This window comes from Lolium perenne, chromosome 1, assembly GCF_019359855.2.
Source record: "Lolium perenne isolate Kyuss_39 chromosome 1, Kyuss_2.0, whole genome shotgun sequence".
Classification (NCBI taxonomy): Eukaryota; Viridiplantae; Streptophyta; class Magnoliopsida; order Poales; family Poaceae; genus Lolium; species Lolium perenne.
This window is the reverse complement of record NC_067244.2, coordinates 20,213,075-20,231,903: the sequence shown is the minus strand read 5'-3', so window position 1 is coordinate 20,231,903 and position 18,829 is coordinate 20,213,075. Positions and strand designations below refer to the sequence as shown.

Sequence of the window (18,829 nt, the reverse complement as noted above, 5' to 3'; positions counted from 1 at the left end):
TAGTAATAAAGCATATGTGTTATGTAAATTATATCTTACAAGTTGCAAGCCTCATGCATAGTATACTAATAGTGCCCGCACCTTGTCCTAATTAGCTCGGATTACCTGGATTATCATCGCAATACATATGTTTTAACCAAGTGTCACAAAGGGGTACCTCTATGCCGCATGTACAAAGGTCTAAGGAGAAAGCTCGCATTGGATTTCTCGCTATTGATTATTCTCAACTTAGACATCCATACCGGGACAACATAGACAACAGATAATGGACTCCTCTTTTATGCATAAGCATTCAACAATTATTTCTCATATGAGATTGAGGATATTTGTCCAAAACTGAAACTTCCACCATGGATCATGGCTTTAGTTAGCGGCCCAATGTTCTTCTCTAACATTATGCATGCTCTAACCATTCTAGTGGTAAATCTCCCTTACTTCAGACAAGACGGACATGCATAGCAACTCACATGATATTCAACAAAGAGTAGTTGATGGCGTCCCCAGGAACATGGTTATCGCACAACAAGCAACTTAATAAGAGATAAAGTGCATAAGTACATATTCAATACCACAATAGTTTTTAGGCTATTTGTCCCATGAGCTATATATTGCAAAGGTGAATGATAGAAATTTAAAGGTAGCACTCAAGCAATTTACTTTGGAATGACGGAGAAATACCATGTAGTAGGTAGGTATGGTGGACACAAATGGCATAGTGGTTGGCTCAAGAATTTTCGATGCATGAGAAGTATTCCCTCTCGATACAAGGTTTAGGCTAGCAAAGCTATTTGAAACAAACACAAGGATGAACCGGTGCAGCAAAACTCACATAAAAGACATATTGTAAACATTATAAGACTCTACACCGTCTTCCTTGTTGTTCAAACTCTTTACTAGAAATTATCTAGACCTTAGAGAGACCAAATATGCAAACCAAATTTTAGCAAGCTCTATGTATTTCTTCATTAATAGGTGCAAAGTATATGATGCAAGAGCTTAAACATGAGCAGAACAATTGCCAAGTATCACATTATCCAAGACATTTTACCAATTACTACATGTAGCATTTTCCGTTTCCAACCATATAACAATTTAACGAAGAAGATTCAACCTTCGCCATGAATATTATGAGTAAAGACTAAGGACATACTTGTCCATATGCAACAGCGGAGCGTGTCTCTCTCCCACACAATCAATGCTAGGATCCATTTTATTCAAACAAAACAAAACAAAAACAAACCGACGCTCCAAGCAAAGTACATAAGATGTGATGGAATAAAAATATAGTTTCACTAGAGGAACCTGATAATGTTGTCGATGAAGAAGGGGATGCCTTGGGCATCCCCAAGCTTAGACGCTTGAGTCTTCTTGATATATGCAGGGGTGAACCACCGGGGCATCCCCAAGCTTAGAGCTTTCACTCTCCTTGATCATATTGTATCATCCTCCTCTCTTGATCCTTGAAAACTTCCTCCACATCAAACTCAAAACAACTCATTAGAGGGTTAGTGGACAATTAAAATTTACATGTTCAGAGGTGACATAATCATTCTTAACACTTCTGGACATTGCACAAAGCTACTGAAAGTTAATGGAATAGAAAAATCCAACAAGCATAGCAAAACAGGCAATGCGAAATAAAAGGCAGAATCTGTCAAAACAGAACAGTTCGTAAAGACGAATTTTATTGAGGCACCAGACTTGCTCAAATGAAAATGCTCAAATTTAATGAAAGTTGCGTACATATCTGAGGATCACTCACGTAAATTGGCATAATTTTCTGAGTTACCTACAGAGAATTAGGTCCAGATTCGTGACAGCAAAGAAATCTATTTCTGCGCAGTAATCCAAATCTAGTATGAACCTTACTATCAACGACTTTACTTGGCACAACAATGCACAAAACTAAGATAAGGAGAGGTTGCTACAGTAGTAACAACTTCCAAGACTCAAATATAAAACAAAAGGTACTGTAGTAAAAACATGGGTTGTCTCCCACAAGCGTTTTTCTTTAACGCCTTTCAGCTAGGCGCAGAAAGTGTGTATCAAGTGTTATCAAGAGATGGTGCATCTACAGTGGGGTGTGGAGTTTTTTCAACCATGCATTGTATTTTGGATACATAAGTCTCAGCGGCTCCCTTTTCATTAGTCTTGGGCTTGCTACTCTCATCAAACAAATTTTTAGGAACAAGCCAAGCATAATTATCATCTAGAGCTTCATGCATAGCTAGGAGCTTGCAAGGTATTGGTGCTTTAATCTCCCCACCATCATTAACATTATTAGTGTACTTAATTCTATCCATGTCCATCTTTTCAAGTGTTCTTTTAAAATCGGTGGTCATACCAAGCCTATCATGCTTACTAAAAACTTTTCTAGCTTCTTTAGCTATATCCTCAAATTCTCGCACTAGGACTTTTAGAACAAAATCTCTCTTCTCTCCCCTCTCCATATTAGAAAGTGTAAGGAACATGTGTTGTATCATGGGGTTGAGACTAATAAATCTAGCTTCCATCATGCGTACCAAACAAACGGAGGCATCTTCATAGGTAGGGACAGCTTTTGCAAGGGGTATATCTTTAAGATCTTCATGCATACTAACATGGGTGAAAAATTCTTCTATATTATCTCTTCCAATTATAGACCCTTGTCCTACCGGTATATCTTTTACAGTAAAATTAAAAGGAAACATGATGAAATAAGTAAATGCGAGTAACTAATTTTTTTGTGTTTTTGATATAGCAAACAAGATAGCAAAATAAAGTAAAACTAGCAACTAATTTTTTTGTATTTTGATTTAGTGCAGCAAACAAAGTAGTAAATAAAATAAAGCAAGACAAAAACAAAGTAAAGAGATTGGATGTGGAGACTCCCTTGCAGCGTGTCTTGATTTCCCCGGCAACGGCGCCAGAAAATCTGCTTGATACGCGTACAGCACGCGTCCGTTGGGAACCCCAAGAGGAAGGTGTGATGCGTACAGCGGCAAGTTTTCCCTCAGTAAGAAACCAAGGTTTATCGAACCAGTAGGAGCCAAGAAGCACGTTGAAGGTTGATGGCGGCGAGATGTAGTGCGGCGCAACATCAGGGATTCCAGCGCCAACGTGGAACCTGCACAACACAACCAAAGTACTTTGCCCCAACGAAACAGTGAGGTTGTCAATCTCACCGGCTTGCTGTAACAAAGGATTAGATGTATAGTGTGGATGATGATTGTTTGCAGAGAACAGTAGAACAAGTATTGCAGTAGATTGTATTCGATGTAAAGAATGGACCGGGGTCCACAGTTCACTAGAGGTGTCTCTCCCGTAAGATAAATAGCATGTTGGGTGAACAAATTGCAGTTGGGCAATTGACAAATAGAGAGGGCATGACAATGCACATACATGATATGATGAGTATTGTGAGATTTAATTGGGCATTACGACAAAGTACATAGACCGCTATCCAGCATGCATCTATGCCTAAAAAGTCCACCTTCAGGTTATCATCCGAACCCCTTCCAGTATTAAGTGGCAAACAACAGACAATTGCATTAAGTATGGTGCGTAATGTAATCAATAACTACATCCTCGGACATAGCATCAATGTTTTATCCCTAGTGGCAACAGCACATCCACAACCTTAGGGGTTGCTGTCACTCCCCCAAATTTAATGGAGACATGAACCCACTATCGAGCATAAATACTCCCTCTTGGAGTTAAGAGTAAAAACTTGGCCAGAGCCTCTACTAATAACGGAGAGCATGCAAGATCATAAACAACACATAGATAGATTGATAATCAACATAACATAGTATTCTCTATCCATCGGATCCCAACAAACACAACATATAACATTACAGATAGATGATCTTGATCATGTTAGACAGCTCACAAGACCCGACAATGAAGCACAATTAGGAGAAGACGACCATCTAGCTACTGCTATGGACCCATAGTCCAGGGGTGAACTACTCACACATCACTCCGGAGGCGACCATGGCAGTGAAGAGTCCTCCGGGAGATGATTCCCCCCTCCGGCAGGGTGCCGGAGGCGATCTCCTGAATCCCCCGAGATGGGATTGGCGGCGGCGGCGTCTCTGGAAGGTTTTCCGTATCGTGGCTCTCGGTACTGGGGGTTTCGCGACGAAGGCTATAAGTAGGCGAAGGCGATAGGTCAGGGGGCCTGACAGGGGGCCCACACACTAGGCCGGCGCGGCCTGGGCTTGGGCCGCACCGCCCTAGCGTCTGGCCACCTCGTGGCCCCACTTCGTATCATCTTCGGTCTTCTGGAAGCTTCGTGTGAAAATAGGCCCCTGGGCGTTGATTTCGTCCAATTCCGAGAATATTTCCTTACTAGGATTTCTGAAACCAAAAACAGCGAAAAAACAGAATCGGCTCTTCGGCATCTCGTTAATAGGTTAGTGCCAGAAAATGCATAAATATGACATAAAGTATGCATAAAACATGTAGATATCATCAATAATGTGGCATGGAACATAAGAAATTATCGATACGTCGGAGACGTATCAGCATTCCCAAGCTTAGTTTCTGCTCGTCCCGAGCAGGTAAACGATAACAAAGATAATTTCTGGAGTGACATGCCATCATAACCTTGATCATACTATTGTAAGCATATGTAATGAATGCAGCGATCAAAACAATGGTAAATGACATGAGTAAACAAATGAATCATATAGCAAAGACTTTTCATGAATAGTACTTTCAAGACAAGCATCAATAAGTCTTGCATAAGAGTTAACTCATAAAGCAATAATTCAAAGTAAAGGTATTGAAGCAACATAAAGGAAGATTAAGTTTCAGTGGTTGCTTTCAACTTGTAACATGTATATCTCATGGATAGTTGTCAATGCAAAGTAATATAACAAGTGCAATATGCAAGTATGTAGGAATCAATGCACAGTTCACACAAGTGTTTGCTTCTTGGGATGGAGAGAAATAGGTGAACTGACTCAACATAAAAGTAAAAGAAAGGGCCCTTCGCAGAGGGAAGCATTGATTGCTATATTTGTGCTAGAGCTTTGATTTTGAAAACAAGAAACAATTTTGTCAACGGTAGTAATAAAGCATATGTGTTATGTAAATTATATCTTACAAGTTGCAAGCCTCATGCATAGTATACTAATAGTGCCCGCACCTTGTCCTAATTAGCTCGGATTACCTGGATTATCATCGCAATACATATGTTTAACCAAGTGTCACAAAGGGGTACCTCTATGCCGCATGTACAAAGGTCTAAGGAGAAAGCTCGCATTGGATTTCTCGCTATTGATTATTCTCAACTTAGACATCCATACCGGGACAACATAGACAACAGATAATGGACTCCTCTTTTATGCATAAGCATTCAACAATTATTTCTCATATGAGATTGAGGATATTTGTCCAAAACTGAAACTTCCACCATGGATCATGGCTTTAGTTAGCGGCCCAATGATCTTCTCTAACATTATGCATGCTCTAACCATTCTAGTGGTAAATCTCCCTTACTTCAGACAAGACGGACATGCATAGCAACTCACATGATATTCAACAAAGAGTAGTTGATGGCGTCCCCAGGAACATGGTTATCGCACAACAAGCAACTTAATAAGAGATAAAGTGCATAAGTACATATTCAATACCACAATAGTTTTTAGGCTATTTGTCCCATGAGCTATATATTGCAAAGGTGAATGATAGAAATTTAAAGGTAGCACTCAAGCAATTTACTTTGGAATGACGGAGAAATACCATGTAGTAGGTAGGTATGGTGGACACAAATGGCATAGTGGTTGGCTCAAGAATTTTGGATGCATGAGAAGTATTCCCTCTCGATACAAGGTTTAGGCTAGCAAGGCTATTTGAAACAAACACAAGGATGAACCGGTGCAGCAAAACTCACATAAAAGACATATTGTAAACATGATAAGACTCTACACCGTCTTCCTTGTTGTTCAAACTCTTTACTAGAAATTATCTAGACCTTAGAGAGACCAAATATGCAAACCAAATTTTAGCAAGCTCTGTGTATTTCTTCATTAATAGGTGCAAATTATATGATGCAAGAGCTTAAACATGAGCACAACAATTGCCAAGTATCACATTATCCAAGACATTTTACCAATTACTACATGTAGCATTTTCCGTTTTCAACCATATAACAATTTAACGAAGAAGATTCAACCTTCGCCATGAATATTATGAGTAAAGACTAAGGACATACTTGTCCATATGCAACAGCGGAGCGTGTCTCTCTCCCACACAATGAATGCTAGGATCCATTTTATTCAAACAAAATAAAACAAAAACAAACCGACGCTCCAAGCAAAGTACATAAGATGTGATGGAATAAAAATATAGTTTCACTAGAGGAACCTGATAATGTTGTCGATGAAGAAGGGGATGCCTTGGGCATCCCCAAGCTTAGACGCTTGAGTCTTCTTGATATATGCAGGGGTGAACCACCGGGGCATCCCCAAGCTTAGAGCTTTCACTCTCCTTGATCATATTGTATCATCCTCCTCTCTTGATCCTTGAAAACTTCCTCCACACCAAACTCAAAACAACTCATTAGAGGGTTAGTGGGCAATTAAAATTTACATGTTCAGAGGTGACATAATCATTCTTAACACTTCTGGACATTGCACAAAGCTACTGAAAGTTAATGGAATAGAAAAATCCATCAAGCATAGCAAAACAGGCAATGCGAAATAAAAGGCAGAATCTGTCAAAACAGAACAGTTCGTAAAGACGAATTTTATTGAGGCACCAGACTTGCTCAAATGAAAATGCTCAAATTTAATGAAAGTTGCGTACATATCTGAGGATCACTCACGTAAATTGGCATAATTTTCTGAGTTACCTACAGAGAATTAGGTCCAGATTCGTGACAGCAAAGAAATCTGTTTCTGCACAGTAATCCAAATCTAGTATGAACCTTACTATCAACGACTTCACTTGGCACAACAATGCACAAAACTAAGATAAGGAGAGGTTGCTACAGTAGTAACAACTTCCAAGACTCAAATATAAAACAAAAGGTACCGTAGTAAAAACATGGGTTGTCTCCCACAAGCGTTTTTCTTTAACGCCTTTCAGCTAGGCGCAGAAAGTGTGTATCAAGTGTTATCAAGAGATGGTGCATCTACAGTGGGGTGTGGAGTTTTTTTAACCATGCATTGTATTTTGGATACATAAGTCTCAGCGGCTCCCTTTTCATTAGTCTTGGGCTTGCTACTCTCATCAAACAAATTTTCAGGAACAAGCCAAGCATAATTATCATCTAGAGCTTCATGCATAGCTAGGAGCTTGCAAGGTATTGGTGCTTTAATCTCCCCACCATCATTAACATTATTAGTGTACTTAATTCTATCCATATCCATCTTTTCAAGTGTTCTTTTAAAATCGGTGGTCATACCAAGCCTATCATGCTTACTAAAAACTTTTCTAGCTTCTTTAGCTATATCCTCAAATTCTCGCACTAGGACTTTTAGAACAAAATTTCTCTTCTCTCCCCTCTCCATATCAGAAAGTGTAAGGAACATGTGTTGTATCATGGGGTTGAGACTAATAAATCTAGCTTCCATCATGCGTACCAAACAAACGGAGGCATCTTCATAGGTAGGGACAGCTTTTGCAAGGGGTATATCTTTAAGATCTTCATGCATACTAACATGGGTGAAAAATTCTTCTATATTATCTCTTCCAATTATAGACCCTTGTCCTACCGGTATATCTTTTACAGTAAAATTAAAAGGAAACATGATGAAATAAGTAAATGCGAGTAACTAATTTTTTTGTGTTTTTGATATAGCAAACAAGATAGCAAAATAAAGTAAAACTAGCAACTAATTTTTTTGTATTTTGATTTAGTGCAGCAAACAAAGTAGTAAATAAAATAAAGCAAGACAAAAACAAAGTAAAGAGATTGGATGTGGAGACTCCCTTGCAGCGTGTCTTGATCTCCCCGGCAACGGCGCCAGACAATCTGCTTGATACGCGTACATCACGCGTCCGTTGGGAACCCCAAGAGGAAGGTGTGATGCGTACAACGGCAAGTTTTCCCTCAGTAAGAAACCAAGGTTTATCGAACCAGTAGGAGCCAAGAAGCACGTTGAAGGTTGATGGCGGCGAGATGTAGTGCGGCGCAACACCAGGGATTCCGGCGCCAACGTGGAACCTGCACAACACAACCAAAGTACTTTTCCCCAACGAAACAGTGAGGTTGTAAATCTCACCGGCTTGCTGTAACAAAGGATTAGATGTATAGTGTGGATGATGATTGTTTGCAGAGAACAGTAGAACAAGTATTGCAGTAGATTGTATTCGATGTAAAGAATGGACCGGGGTCCACAGTTCACTAGAGGTGTCTCTCCCATAAGATAAATAGCATGTTGGGTGAACAAATTACAGTTGGGCAATTGACAAATAGAGAGGGCATGACAATGCACATACATGATATGATGAGTATTGTGAGATTTAATTGGGCATTACGACAAAGTACATAGACCGCTATCCAGCATGCATCTATGCCTAAAAAGTCCACCTTCAGGTTATCATCCGAACCCTTCCAGTATTAAGTTGCAAACAACAGACAATTGCATTAAGTATGGTGCGTAATGTAATCAATAACTACATCCTCGGACATAGCATCAATGTTTTATCCCTAGTGGCAACAGCACATCCACAACCTTAGGGGTTGCTGTCACTCCCCCAGATTTAATGGAGACATGAACCCACTATCGAGCATAAATACTCCCTCTTGGAGTTAAGAGTAAAACTTGGCCAGAGCCTCTACTAATAACGGAGAGCATGCAAGATCATAAACAACACATAGATAGATTGATAATCAACATAACATAGTATTCTCTATCCATCGGATCCCAACAAACACAACATATAGCATTACAGATAGATGATCTTGATCATGTTAGGCAGCTCACAAGACCCGACAATGAAGCACAATTAGGAGAAGACGACCATCTAGCTACTGCTATGGACCCATAGTCCAGGGGTGAACTACTCACACATCACTCCGGAGGCTACCATGGCGGTGAAGAGTCCTCCGGGAGATGATTCCCCTCTCCGGCAGGGTGCCGGAGGCGATCTCCTTAATCCCCCGAGATGGGATTGGCGGCGGCGGCGTCTCTGGAAGGTTTTCAGTATCGTGGCTCTCGGTACTGGGGGTTTCGCGACGAAGGCTATAAGTAGGCGGAGGAGATAGGTCAGGGGGCCTGACAGGGGGCCCACACACTAGGCCGGCGCGGCCAGGGCTTGGGCAGCGCCGCCCTAGCGTCTGGCCACCTCGTGGCCCCACTTCGTATCATCTTCGGTCTTCTGGAAGCTTCGTGTGAAAATAGGCCCCTGGGCGTTGATTTCGTCCAATTCCGAGAATATTTCCTTACTAGGATTTCTGAAACCAAAAACAGCAGAAAACAAGAATCGGCTCTTCGGCATCTCGTTAATAGGTTAGTGCCGGAAAATGCATAAATATGACATAAAGTATACATAAAACATGTAGATATCATCAATAATGTGGCATGGAACATAAGAAATTATCGATACGTCGGAGACGTATCAAGGAGTCCATTATCTGTTTTCTATGTTGTCCCGGTATGGATGTCTAAGTTGAGAATAATCAAAAGCGAGAAATCCAATGCGAACTTTCTCCTTAGACCTTTGTACAGGCGGCATAGAGGTACCCCTCTGTGACACTTGGTTGAAACATATGTTATGCGATGATAATCCATGTAAATCCAAGCTAATTAGGACAAGGTGCAAGCACTATTGGTAATCTATGCATGAGACTTGCAAGTTATAAGATGTCTTATGCATAATACATATGAATTATTACTACCGTTGGCAAAATTGTTTCTATGTTTTCAAAATAAAAGCTCTAGCACAAATATAGCAATCCATGCTTCCCTCTGCGAAGGGCCATTCTTTTACTTTTATGTTGAGTCAGTTTACCTACTTCTTTCTATCTTAGAAGCAAACACTTGTGTCAACTGTGTGCATTGATTCTTACATACTTGCTTATTTGCATTCATCATATTACTTTGTGTTGACAATTATCCATGAGATATACATGTTGAAGTTGAAAGCAACTGCTGAAACTTATATCTTCCTTTGTGTTGCTTCAAAGCTTTCTTCTAAGAATCTATTGCTTTATGAGTTAACTCCTATGCAAGTCTTATTGATGCTTGTCTTAAAAGTACTATTCATGAAAAGTCTTTGTTATATGATTCAGTTGTTTAATCATTATCTTTACCATTGCTTCGAATCACTGCATTCATCTCATATGCTTTACAATAGTATTGATCAAGATTATGATAGCATGTCACTTCAGAAATTATCTTTGTTATCGTTTACCTACTCGAGGGCGAGTAGGAACTAAGCTTGGGGATGCTTGACACGTCTCAAACGTATCTATAATTTCTTATGTTCCATGCTACTTTTATGATGATACTCACATGTTTTATACACACTTTATGTCATTATTATGCATTTTCCGGCACTAACCTATTGACAAGATGCCGAAGAGCCAGTTGCTGTTTTCTGCTTTTTTGGTTTCAGAAATCCTACAAAGGAAATATTCTCGGAATTGGACGAAATCAACGCCCAGGGACTTATTTTTCCACGGAGCTTCCAGAAGACCGAAGGGGATACGAAGTGGGGCGACGAGGCGCCGCCACCATAGGGCCGCGCGGCCAAAGGGGGGGCCGCGCCGCCCTATGGTGTGGGCCCCTCGTCAGCCCTCCAACCCTGCCCTTCCGCGTACTTATAGCCTCCGTCGCGAAAACCCCTGTACCGAGAGCCACGATACGGAAAACCTTCCAGAGACGCCGCCGCCGCCAATCCCATCTCGGGGGATTCAGGAGATCGCCTCCGGCACCCTGCCGGACAGGGGAATCATCTCCCGGAGGACTCTACATCACCATGATCGCCTCCGGACTGATGTGTGAGTAGTTTACCCTTGGACTATGGGTCAATAGCAGTAGCTAGATGGTTGTCTTCTCCTAATTGTGCTATCATGTTAGATCTTGTGAGTTGCCTATCATGATCAAGATCATCTATTTGTAATGCTACATGTTGTGTTTGTTGGGATCCGATGAATATGGAATACTATGTCAAGTTGATTATCAATCTATCATATATGTGTTTTTTATATTCTTGCATGCTCTCCGTTGCTAGTAGAGGCTCTGGCCAAGTTGATACTTGTGACTCCAAGAGGGAGTATTTATGCTCGATAGTGGGTTCATGCCTCCATTGAATCTGGGACAGTGACAGAAAGTTCTAAGGTTGTGGATATGTTGTTGCCACTAGGGATAAAACATCAATGCTTTGTCTAAATATGTTTGTGTTGATTACATTACGCACCATACTTAATGCAATTGTCTGTTGTTTGCAACTTAATACTGGAAGGGGTACGGATGCTAACCCGAAGGTGGACTTTTTAGGCATAGATGCATGCTGGATAGCGGTCTATGTACTTTGTCGTAATGCCCTGATTAAATCTCATAGTAGTCATCATGATATGTATGTGCATTGTTATGCCCTCTTTATTTGTCAATTGCCCAACTGTAATTTGTTCACCCAACATGCTATTTATCTTATTGGAGAGACACCACTAGTGAATTGTGGACCCCGGTCCATTCTTTTACATCTGAATACAATCTACTGCAAACATTGTTCTTTACTGTTCTTCGCAAACAAAAACAAACATCATCTTCCACACTATACAATTAATCCTTTGTTTACAGCAAGCCGGTGAGATTGACAACCTCACTGTTACGTTGGGGCAAAGTACTTTGATTGTGTTGTGCAGGTTCCACGTTGGCGCCGGAATCCCTGGTGTTACGCCGCACTACACTCCTCCGTCAACAACCTTCACGTGATCCTTGACTCCTACTGGTTCGATAACCTTGGTTTCTTACTGAGGGAAAACTTGCTGCTGTACGCATCACACCTTCCTCTTGGGGTTCCCAACGGACGTGTGCTTCACGCGTATCAGCGGGCATTGCCGAGGAGGCCCCTCGTCACTCCTTCCGCCTGGCGTGACCCAATACGGTGTTCGGCGCCTCGAGCTCATCCCCGCTCCACAGGGGACTGTCCAGACGCGCCGGACATAGTGAGAAGCAAGGCAGGCCCGACGCGTCATTGACACATGAACGGCGTTGAAGAACATCGCGCGCACATCCGAAACAGTTTTGTGTGTTTTATGACGACGTGCATGATACGTGGGTGTAGCAAGTAACCCAAACGAACAAAATATAAAGTAGGTGGGTAAGCAAGTAATTCAAGGTAGTTGGTCACCAGGCGGTAAGTAAGAAACAAGAATCGCGCGCACAGCATCAGCAAAAATATAAGGGCATGTGCAATGGTTGATAAGACCGTCTTATCTTAGCTCTGCCATGTAATCTAGATATGACAGTAAAATATGATGTACAATGAGTTATTATTTAGTCTTATCTTTAGTAACTAGACATCCTAAATATGTGGTGAGACAGATTGTGCTAAGAGATCATCTCTTAGCTAAGAGAAGGCAAAGTCTTTTTTTGACTTTCTCTTTCCTCCACGTCAGCATTTATCCTACGTGGCATTGCTAAGATATCACCATTGTACATGCCCTAAGTGATGATTCTCACCGGCGTTAAGAGGATTCCGAGCCGGTCTTGATGCGCTGTAGGGATCCTTAAGTTGTGTGCGTGCCTGAAGTCCTGAACAACGGCGCAGCACGGGTCGAGGCCGGCATGGCATTTCGTCGAACAGGTCACAGGCATGCCACCATTTCCGACGTCGAAGCGCGGCGCGCATTCCCGAAATATCAGTGTAAAGGTGGCGCTGCCCACCTACTCGGATTCCATTTTTCCGCGCGCGAGTGGACGAGTGGCAGCGCGAATCGGATTCTCCGGTATAAGAAGAAGTGGGGTGGGCGGAGGGAACCCAGACCAAACTCGCGAAATCGGATCCTCGCTCCTCCTGCTGCTGCCTCGGAATTGGTACCCATCCCTTCCTATCTCCGTCTCCGCACAACTTGGTTCTGAATTTTCTTGTCTTGTTCTTGCTCGATTTCTGCGGGTTGGATTTATTCTGTGGTCATGGAATGAACGCCGTGATCGATCGATCCCTTTGCGGAATTTCATTGATCGGTGAACGACTAACCAGGATTTTAATTTGTGAATTGTGTTCTTTGTTCATCGTGGATTCGTGGGCACCCAGATCAATACAAAGTTGCATGTACACCGTGGTATGAACCTCCCGGGTTCAAAGGTCTAGACTGGAAATGATACGGCTGCTCACACCCTTTGTTGTATAGACACGGTGGTTCACAAGTCGATGTGGAATGATCCTCCGATCTAAGCCACTGGCTTCAAACCCTCACATGATTTTTACTTTGTCTCCACACATCACCCACTTGAAACTCTTTAGTGGTGATTCATGCATGCCAAGATGGCTGCATATATAGCTAGGGTGTGGATAATTGTAGGGTCTGCCTAGCGCTCGTTTGAATTCGAATGAAAATTAGTTTAAGTGTTACTCAAACCACGTCACACATAGTTAAAAAGACAATTTCAGTTGCAATGATATTTCAACTTGGAAAACAAATTCAATTTGAAATGGAATTTTCTGGTTATAACCAGTATGCAACGGAATAAATTTAGTTGTAACCATAATATAACCGATTTTTTTCTTGCATGTGGCATGTCTCTCATTACAATTTTTAGTGTTAAGTCCCATAGGTACCTTAGCGGTGCAAAATGGAAGGAGGGAAAGACAAGTATGAGGAGAAAGACAAGCACGAGGAGAAAGACAGGGGGATGTTCTCAAACATGATGCATGGTGGTGGTTATGGGTACCCACCTCAGGGATATGGATATCCCCCGCAGGGGTACCCACCACCAGGGGTACCCTACCCGGCATATCCTCCTCCGGTTGCATACCCTCCGCAATATGGGTACCCTCCATCTGGTGGCTATCCCCATTCCGGATATTCTCATGGTAATTTAATGCTTATTCTTAAGTTATATATGTTTGTATTTGCAATGTTTGATTGCTTAGCAAACAGATTTCAGCTTCCTAATATGACTAGTTTCAGTTATCCTTGCATCGTTTATGGGTCTGAATCCATGCGTTAACCGAATCCTTTCTGTTAGGCTATGGGAGCAGCCATGGAGGAGGACACATGGGACCATGGCTAGCTGGAGGTGCAGGTCTTGCTGCCGGTGCATATGGAGCACACAATCTCTCTCACGGGGGACATGGAGGCTACGGTGGACATATGGGATATGGAGGCTACGGCGGCCACGGCCACGGACGACATGGACACCACGGTTATGGACATTACCATGGTGGGCATGGTTACGGCCACCACGGCCACCATCATCATCACCACGGGAAGCATGGTCACGGCAAGTTCAAGAGGTGGAAGTGCTGATTTGTATGGTTGATTGTACTCCAACTCTTATATTTGTAGCTGGGCTGCCAGCACTCTTACTCCAAATGTATCACCTTAATTATATTATCCTACGTCAACAACTTGGTGCTCTGGCTATGCTTAATTGTGCCCGCCCGACTTATGCTATGTTTGGATAAATAAGGAGTAGCAGAGTACACATAAACCAATCAGTTGCTGAAGATTGATCGATCTATGTTTAACTTGCTTTGGATTGACCTGTTGACCTTACGACCAGATCGATCGGAGAGATATGGTGGATATATGGTTGAATTGCCTGGTCTTTGATTGGATCCAGTACTGATCGAATTTGGTTAATTATGAGAATTTGGATTCAGTACCATTAAAACTTACACGGTACCGCAGTGAAAAAGTTATGTGCATCAATTGATACAGAAGGCTGGGGTTATGCTCATATTAAAAAAAAAATAGTTTTGAAAAGGGATACCGCGGTCGGACCAATCCCAAATAAACAAATACTAGCTCCACATGCGTACATGCATCGATTTTCTGTTTCCTTTTCGTATGTACACGGCGCAAACAAGGGCCGAAAGAGATCACCTGGCGCTGCGCGGCATAATCGACATGGCATCCACCGAACTTGAATACTACATATATTCATTAACTTTTCTGATATTGGATGTCTCATTATTAGCTAGTACAAAAGACATGATTACTTATCTATAGTACTTATGAGGTTTACCTTGTGCTACTATGTCGTTCAGTTAAGATGACAGATAATACTGCATTCTGGAATCTAGGTAATTAGACGGCATTAAAAAAGGAAAAACTGTCACGAAATGCATAGCTAAACCTTTGCTTGTCGTGCTTCTACGTACGTCCACATACTGCAACAGGAGTATTTCTGTCTTGGATCACCTAGCAGCAGAGAGCGAGAGTGAAAATCCGTCGAACAAGTCGCGGGCATACACCCGGCCGAAAGCGGCTCCTCGGCTCGTGCTCTCTCCGACGACGACACGTAGCGCGCCAGGGTGGGCAAGAGGCCCCACACGGCAGAGGCGCTCCGAGACGCACCCACCTGCTAGCTCTGGTTCGATCAACTCAAATCGCGCGCGATGCGAGTGGGTGAGTGGTGGCGGGAATCCGATTCCTTCCAATCTCTTTCTCTGCATAAGAAGTTGGATTGGGCAGAGCGCGCTGAACCAGACCCAACTCGCAAAATCGGATCCCATTCGCTCTTCCTCCACCTCCTGCCGCTGCTCCTCCGGAATTGGTATCAATCCCTTCCGATCTTTGTCTCTGCAAAGCTTTGGTTTCGAAATTACTTTTGCTCTTTTGCCCGATTTTCGCGGGTTGGTTTATATATCTATCGAAAATATGGTCCTGGTCTGTACTGATCGGTTGGCTGGTGAACAACGAACCTGGTTTTAATTTCTGAACTGTCTCACACAGTTGTTGCATCATGATTGTTTACTTTGTCTCCACACATCACCATCTTGAAGTTTTCAGTGCTACGAGATTCATGTCGTGCCACGATGACCCGCATGTATACTCATGGTGGGGATAACTACACCTGGTTGTTATAATGTACAGTGTAAAATTCTTGAAGGTATACATAACTCCACGGCGCAGCCATGGAAGGAGATAAGAAGGACAAGCATGAGGAGAAGGACATGGTGCTGTTCCCAACTATGATGCATGGTGGCGCAACGATGGAAGGAGAGAAGGACAAGCATGGGGAGAAAGACATGCCGGTCCCAACCATGATGCATGGTGGTCGACATGGGCATCCGCCGAAGGGATATGAATACCCTCCTCTAGGTTGCCCGCCACCTAGGGTACCCTACCCTTGTCCTGACGCATATCCTCTGCCTATTGTATACCCTCCGCAATACGGGTACCCTTCCTACTACCCAGCGCGGTACCATGGTAATGTGTCCCTCCTTACTCAAGTATATGATGTTTCACCCTAGTTGTTGTATTTGCCATATTTAGCATAAATTATTCTTGTACTTTTATGGGTCTCGATTCATGCATGTCGATTGTTTGTTCTTGCTCATCTCTTGATCGTCATCGACCAGACTCATTTTTCTCTGCACCAGCATAATGTATTGTTCAGGTATATACCGTATATATGGTTCCGTCCTAATTGTGTCTGCAACATTTGATTTCATACCAGACAGACTTCAGCCTCGTGACTGTTAGGAGTCCGAATGAATGTCGTTGGTTCCTCATCATCTCACCGTCGTCTCAGCCGTTCCTTTTTTTTCTAGGCTGCAGGAGCTGTCATGGAGGACACATGGGACCATGGCTACCTGGAGGATATTGGCTCCCTCATGTTGGGCACGGATGCTACTGTGGACATACGGGATATGGAGGCTACGGCAGCACTGGCCATGGGCACCCCGGTTACAGACATTACCACGGTGGGCATGGTTACGGCCACCACGGCAAGTTTGGTTGATTTGCAAGGCTGAATGTACTCCAAAGTCCATTGCACTGGTAGCTAAGCTGCGACTCTGCGATGTACTCCGAGTGAGTAGTAGGCTCTCAGGACAGCTATGCATCACCTTATCCTACCTACCTTCCCTTCGAACTCTAGCTACGCTTAATATCTGTGTGTCGGAGTGATGCTATGCTTTGCTAAATAAGGAGTAACAGAGTACAGTTGGTGAAGATGGATCCCTCCCGAGTCTCCATCCCTCCCGAGTCACCTCCCTCCCGGGCGACTCCGGAGGTCCCCCGCCTACCCAACCCTAAGTCCCCCTCCCTCGCACCGCTCTTGGCCGCCGTTGCCGCCGCCGGCGGCGGTGATGGCGGCGCCTAACCGTCTGAAACGCTTAGGTGGGCGTCGGCGCCCAAGAAGTTTCTCGACCGTGGCTCATGGGGGTTGGTGGGCGTCGGTGAAGGGCCTTGGGCAGCACGGCTGGTCTTGGTCGGGGTCTGAGCGCCTCCACCAGAGCGGAGACGAGGAGGGGATGGTGCACCGTCGGGCACCCGCCCACACGGTGGTGCCCTAGGTCGCCTCGATCCGATCTAGGTCTTGGGACAAGATCTCGACCGAGTGGACCTAGGCAGGTGTGGTCCTGGTGTTGGTCCTTGCCACGCCGACGGGCTGCACTGGTCTTCCCTATCCATGTCTTCCGATCTGGTTGGTAGTTGACCGGTGGTGAGGGGGCTGCTAGTCTTGCGAATAATGGTGGTGGTCCTCGGATTCCTCTTGCGCCAAGTGAAGATCGGTCGGAGGCTTCTTCCCACCGGGCTGGCTGGATTGTCGTGTTTCGGAAGGCCCTACCGGCAAAATTCATTGTGCGATCAATGCCTGAAGATTGCTGGATTAGGTGTTTTCGGTCATGTCCACCCATGTTTTTTATCTGGCCGTTTGGTTTTAGAGGGAGCGCTTCGAAACTCTACTGGTTGTTAATACCATGGAACTCGTTTTCTTTCCATGGTGCTGGCGGAGAAGGTCATGAAAGCTGAGATCGATGGACGAGCAATGGTGGTCAAATCTTGGTGGTGAGGTGGAATTGGCTTGGTGCTTCGTGACTTCAAACACCGACTTGTATGTGGAGGCGACTGCACAGGAGAAGTTCAGAGTTCTATCTTTCAGGATGAAAATCCAAAATCTGGTCTTAATTGGTTGTGTCTGGCAATATTCTTGTTGAATGCATTGTTTTGAGAGTGAGGGCTTTTTTTCAGGGTGAAAATCTAAGATCTATGATCGGACGACGACAACGTTTGTGCACTGTTTCCTTCTTGGAGACATCACTTATGGAGAAGCTGATCTTCTGGTGTTGTCTTGGTGGTGTGAGTGCTGCTGTTTCAGGTTTTTGATCTATGTAGCGGGACTTTTTTTTTGTAATGTTTCTCTCATTTTTAGCTGTGTGCATCCTTTATACCATTAGAGCATGATGTTGTTGCAGAGGCTGGATGTAATTGATATCTCTCCGTGATATTTATATAAACTCTTTTTCGAAGAAAAAAAATGTGGATGTATGTGTAACTTGTTTGGATGGAAATTGTTGGGCTTGCGACCAGATGGATCGGAGATATATGTTGGATATATTGGCTAGTTTAGATTGCCTGGTCTTGGATTGTTGGATCCAGTACTGATCGAGTTATGTTAAATTGTCAGAATTGAGAGTCATTACTGATTAAACAAACAGATAGTCCGACCGATCCCAAACAAACAAATACTAGCTCCAACTAGGTCAATACATGCATCGATCTTCTGTTTCTTTTCTTTCGTACCAGACCGGCAGCAGACGAAACCTCAAGTAGGTTAGATAGATCGATCAGAGGCCAGGCGGCGGCGCACAATGGCCGGCGAGGAGGAGCAGCAGGTGGTGGCGAGGGCGGAGCCCCAAGAGTGTAGCAGGTGGGCGGTGATTGGCCTTCTGGCCTGCGTGGCGGTGGCCCTTGACTGCCTAGGCG

The 18,829-nt window shown here is 43.5% G+C and overlaps 1 protein-coding gene and 1 long non-coding RNA gene across 2 annotated transcripts; both read left to right on the top strand.

Annotated features, from left to right (window-relative positions):
- The first annotated feature begins 12,829 nt into the window (after nucleotides 1–12,829).
- Nucleotides 12,830–14,600, top strand: LOC127343637 (uncharacterized). Its single transcript, XM_051369802.1, has 3 exons — nucleotides 12,830–12,980; nucleotides 13,707–13,980; nucleotides 14,136–14,600. Exons 2-3 carry the CDS (start codon nucleotides 13,740–13,742, stop codon nucleotides 14,414–14,416), a joined length of 522 nt encoding a protein of 173 aa, XP_051225762.1. The 5' UTR covers nucleotides 12,830–12,980; nucleotides 13,707–13,739; the 3' UTR covers nucleotides 14,417–14,600.
- A 938-nt stretch (nucleotides 14,601–15,538) lies between these two features.
- Nucleotides 15,539–18,337, top strand: LOC127343627 (uncharacterized). Its single transcript, XR_011751675.1, has 3 exons — nucleotides 15,539–15,668; nucleotides 16,005–16,324; nucleotides 16,669–18,337. It is a non-coding gene; the product is annotated as an uncharacterized lncRNA (long non-coding RNA).
- The last annotated feature ends 492 nt before the right edge of the window (nucleotides 18,338–18,829 follow it).

What these genes read in the sequence shown, in the direction of transcription:
- LOC127343637 (XM_051369802.1), top strand. Translation starts at nt 13,740, where the DNA reads ATGGAAGGAGGGAAAGACAAGTATGAGGAGAAAGACAAGCACGAGGAG. An exon ending in CCATTCCGGATATTCTCATG is followed by an intron (nt 13,981 to 14,135) that starts GTAATTTAATGC and finishes CCTTTCTGTTAG; the next exon opens with GCTATGGGAGCAGCCATGGA.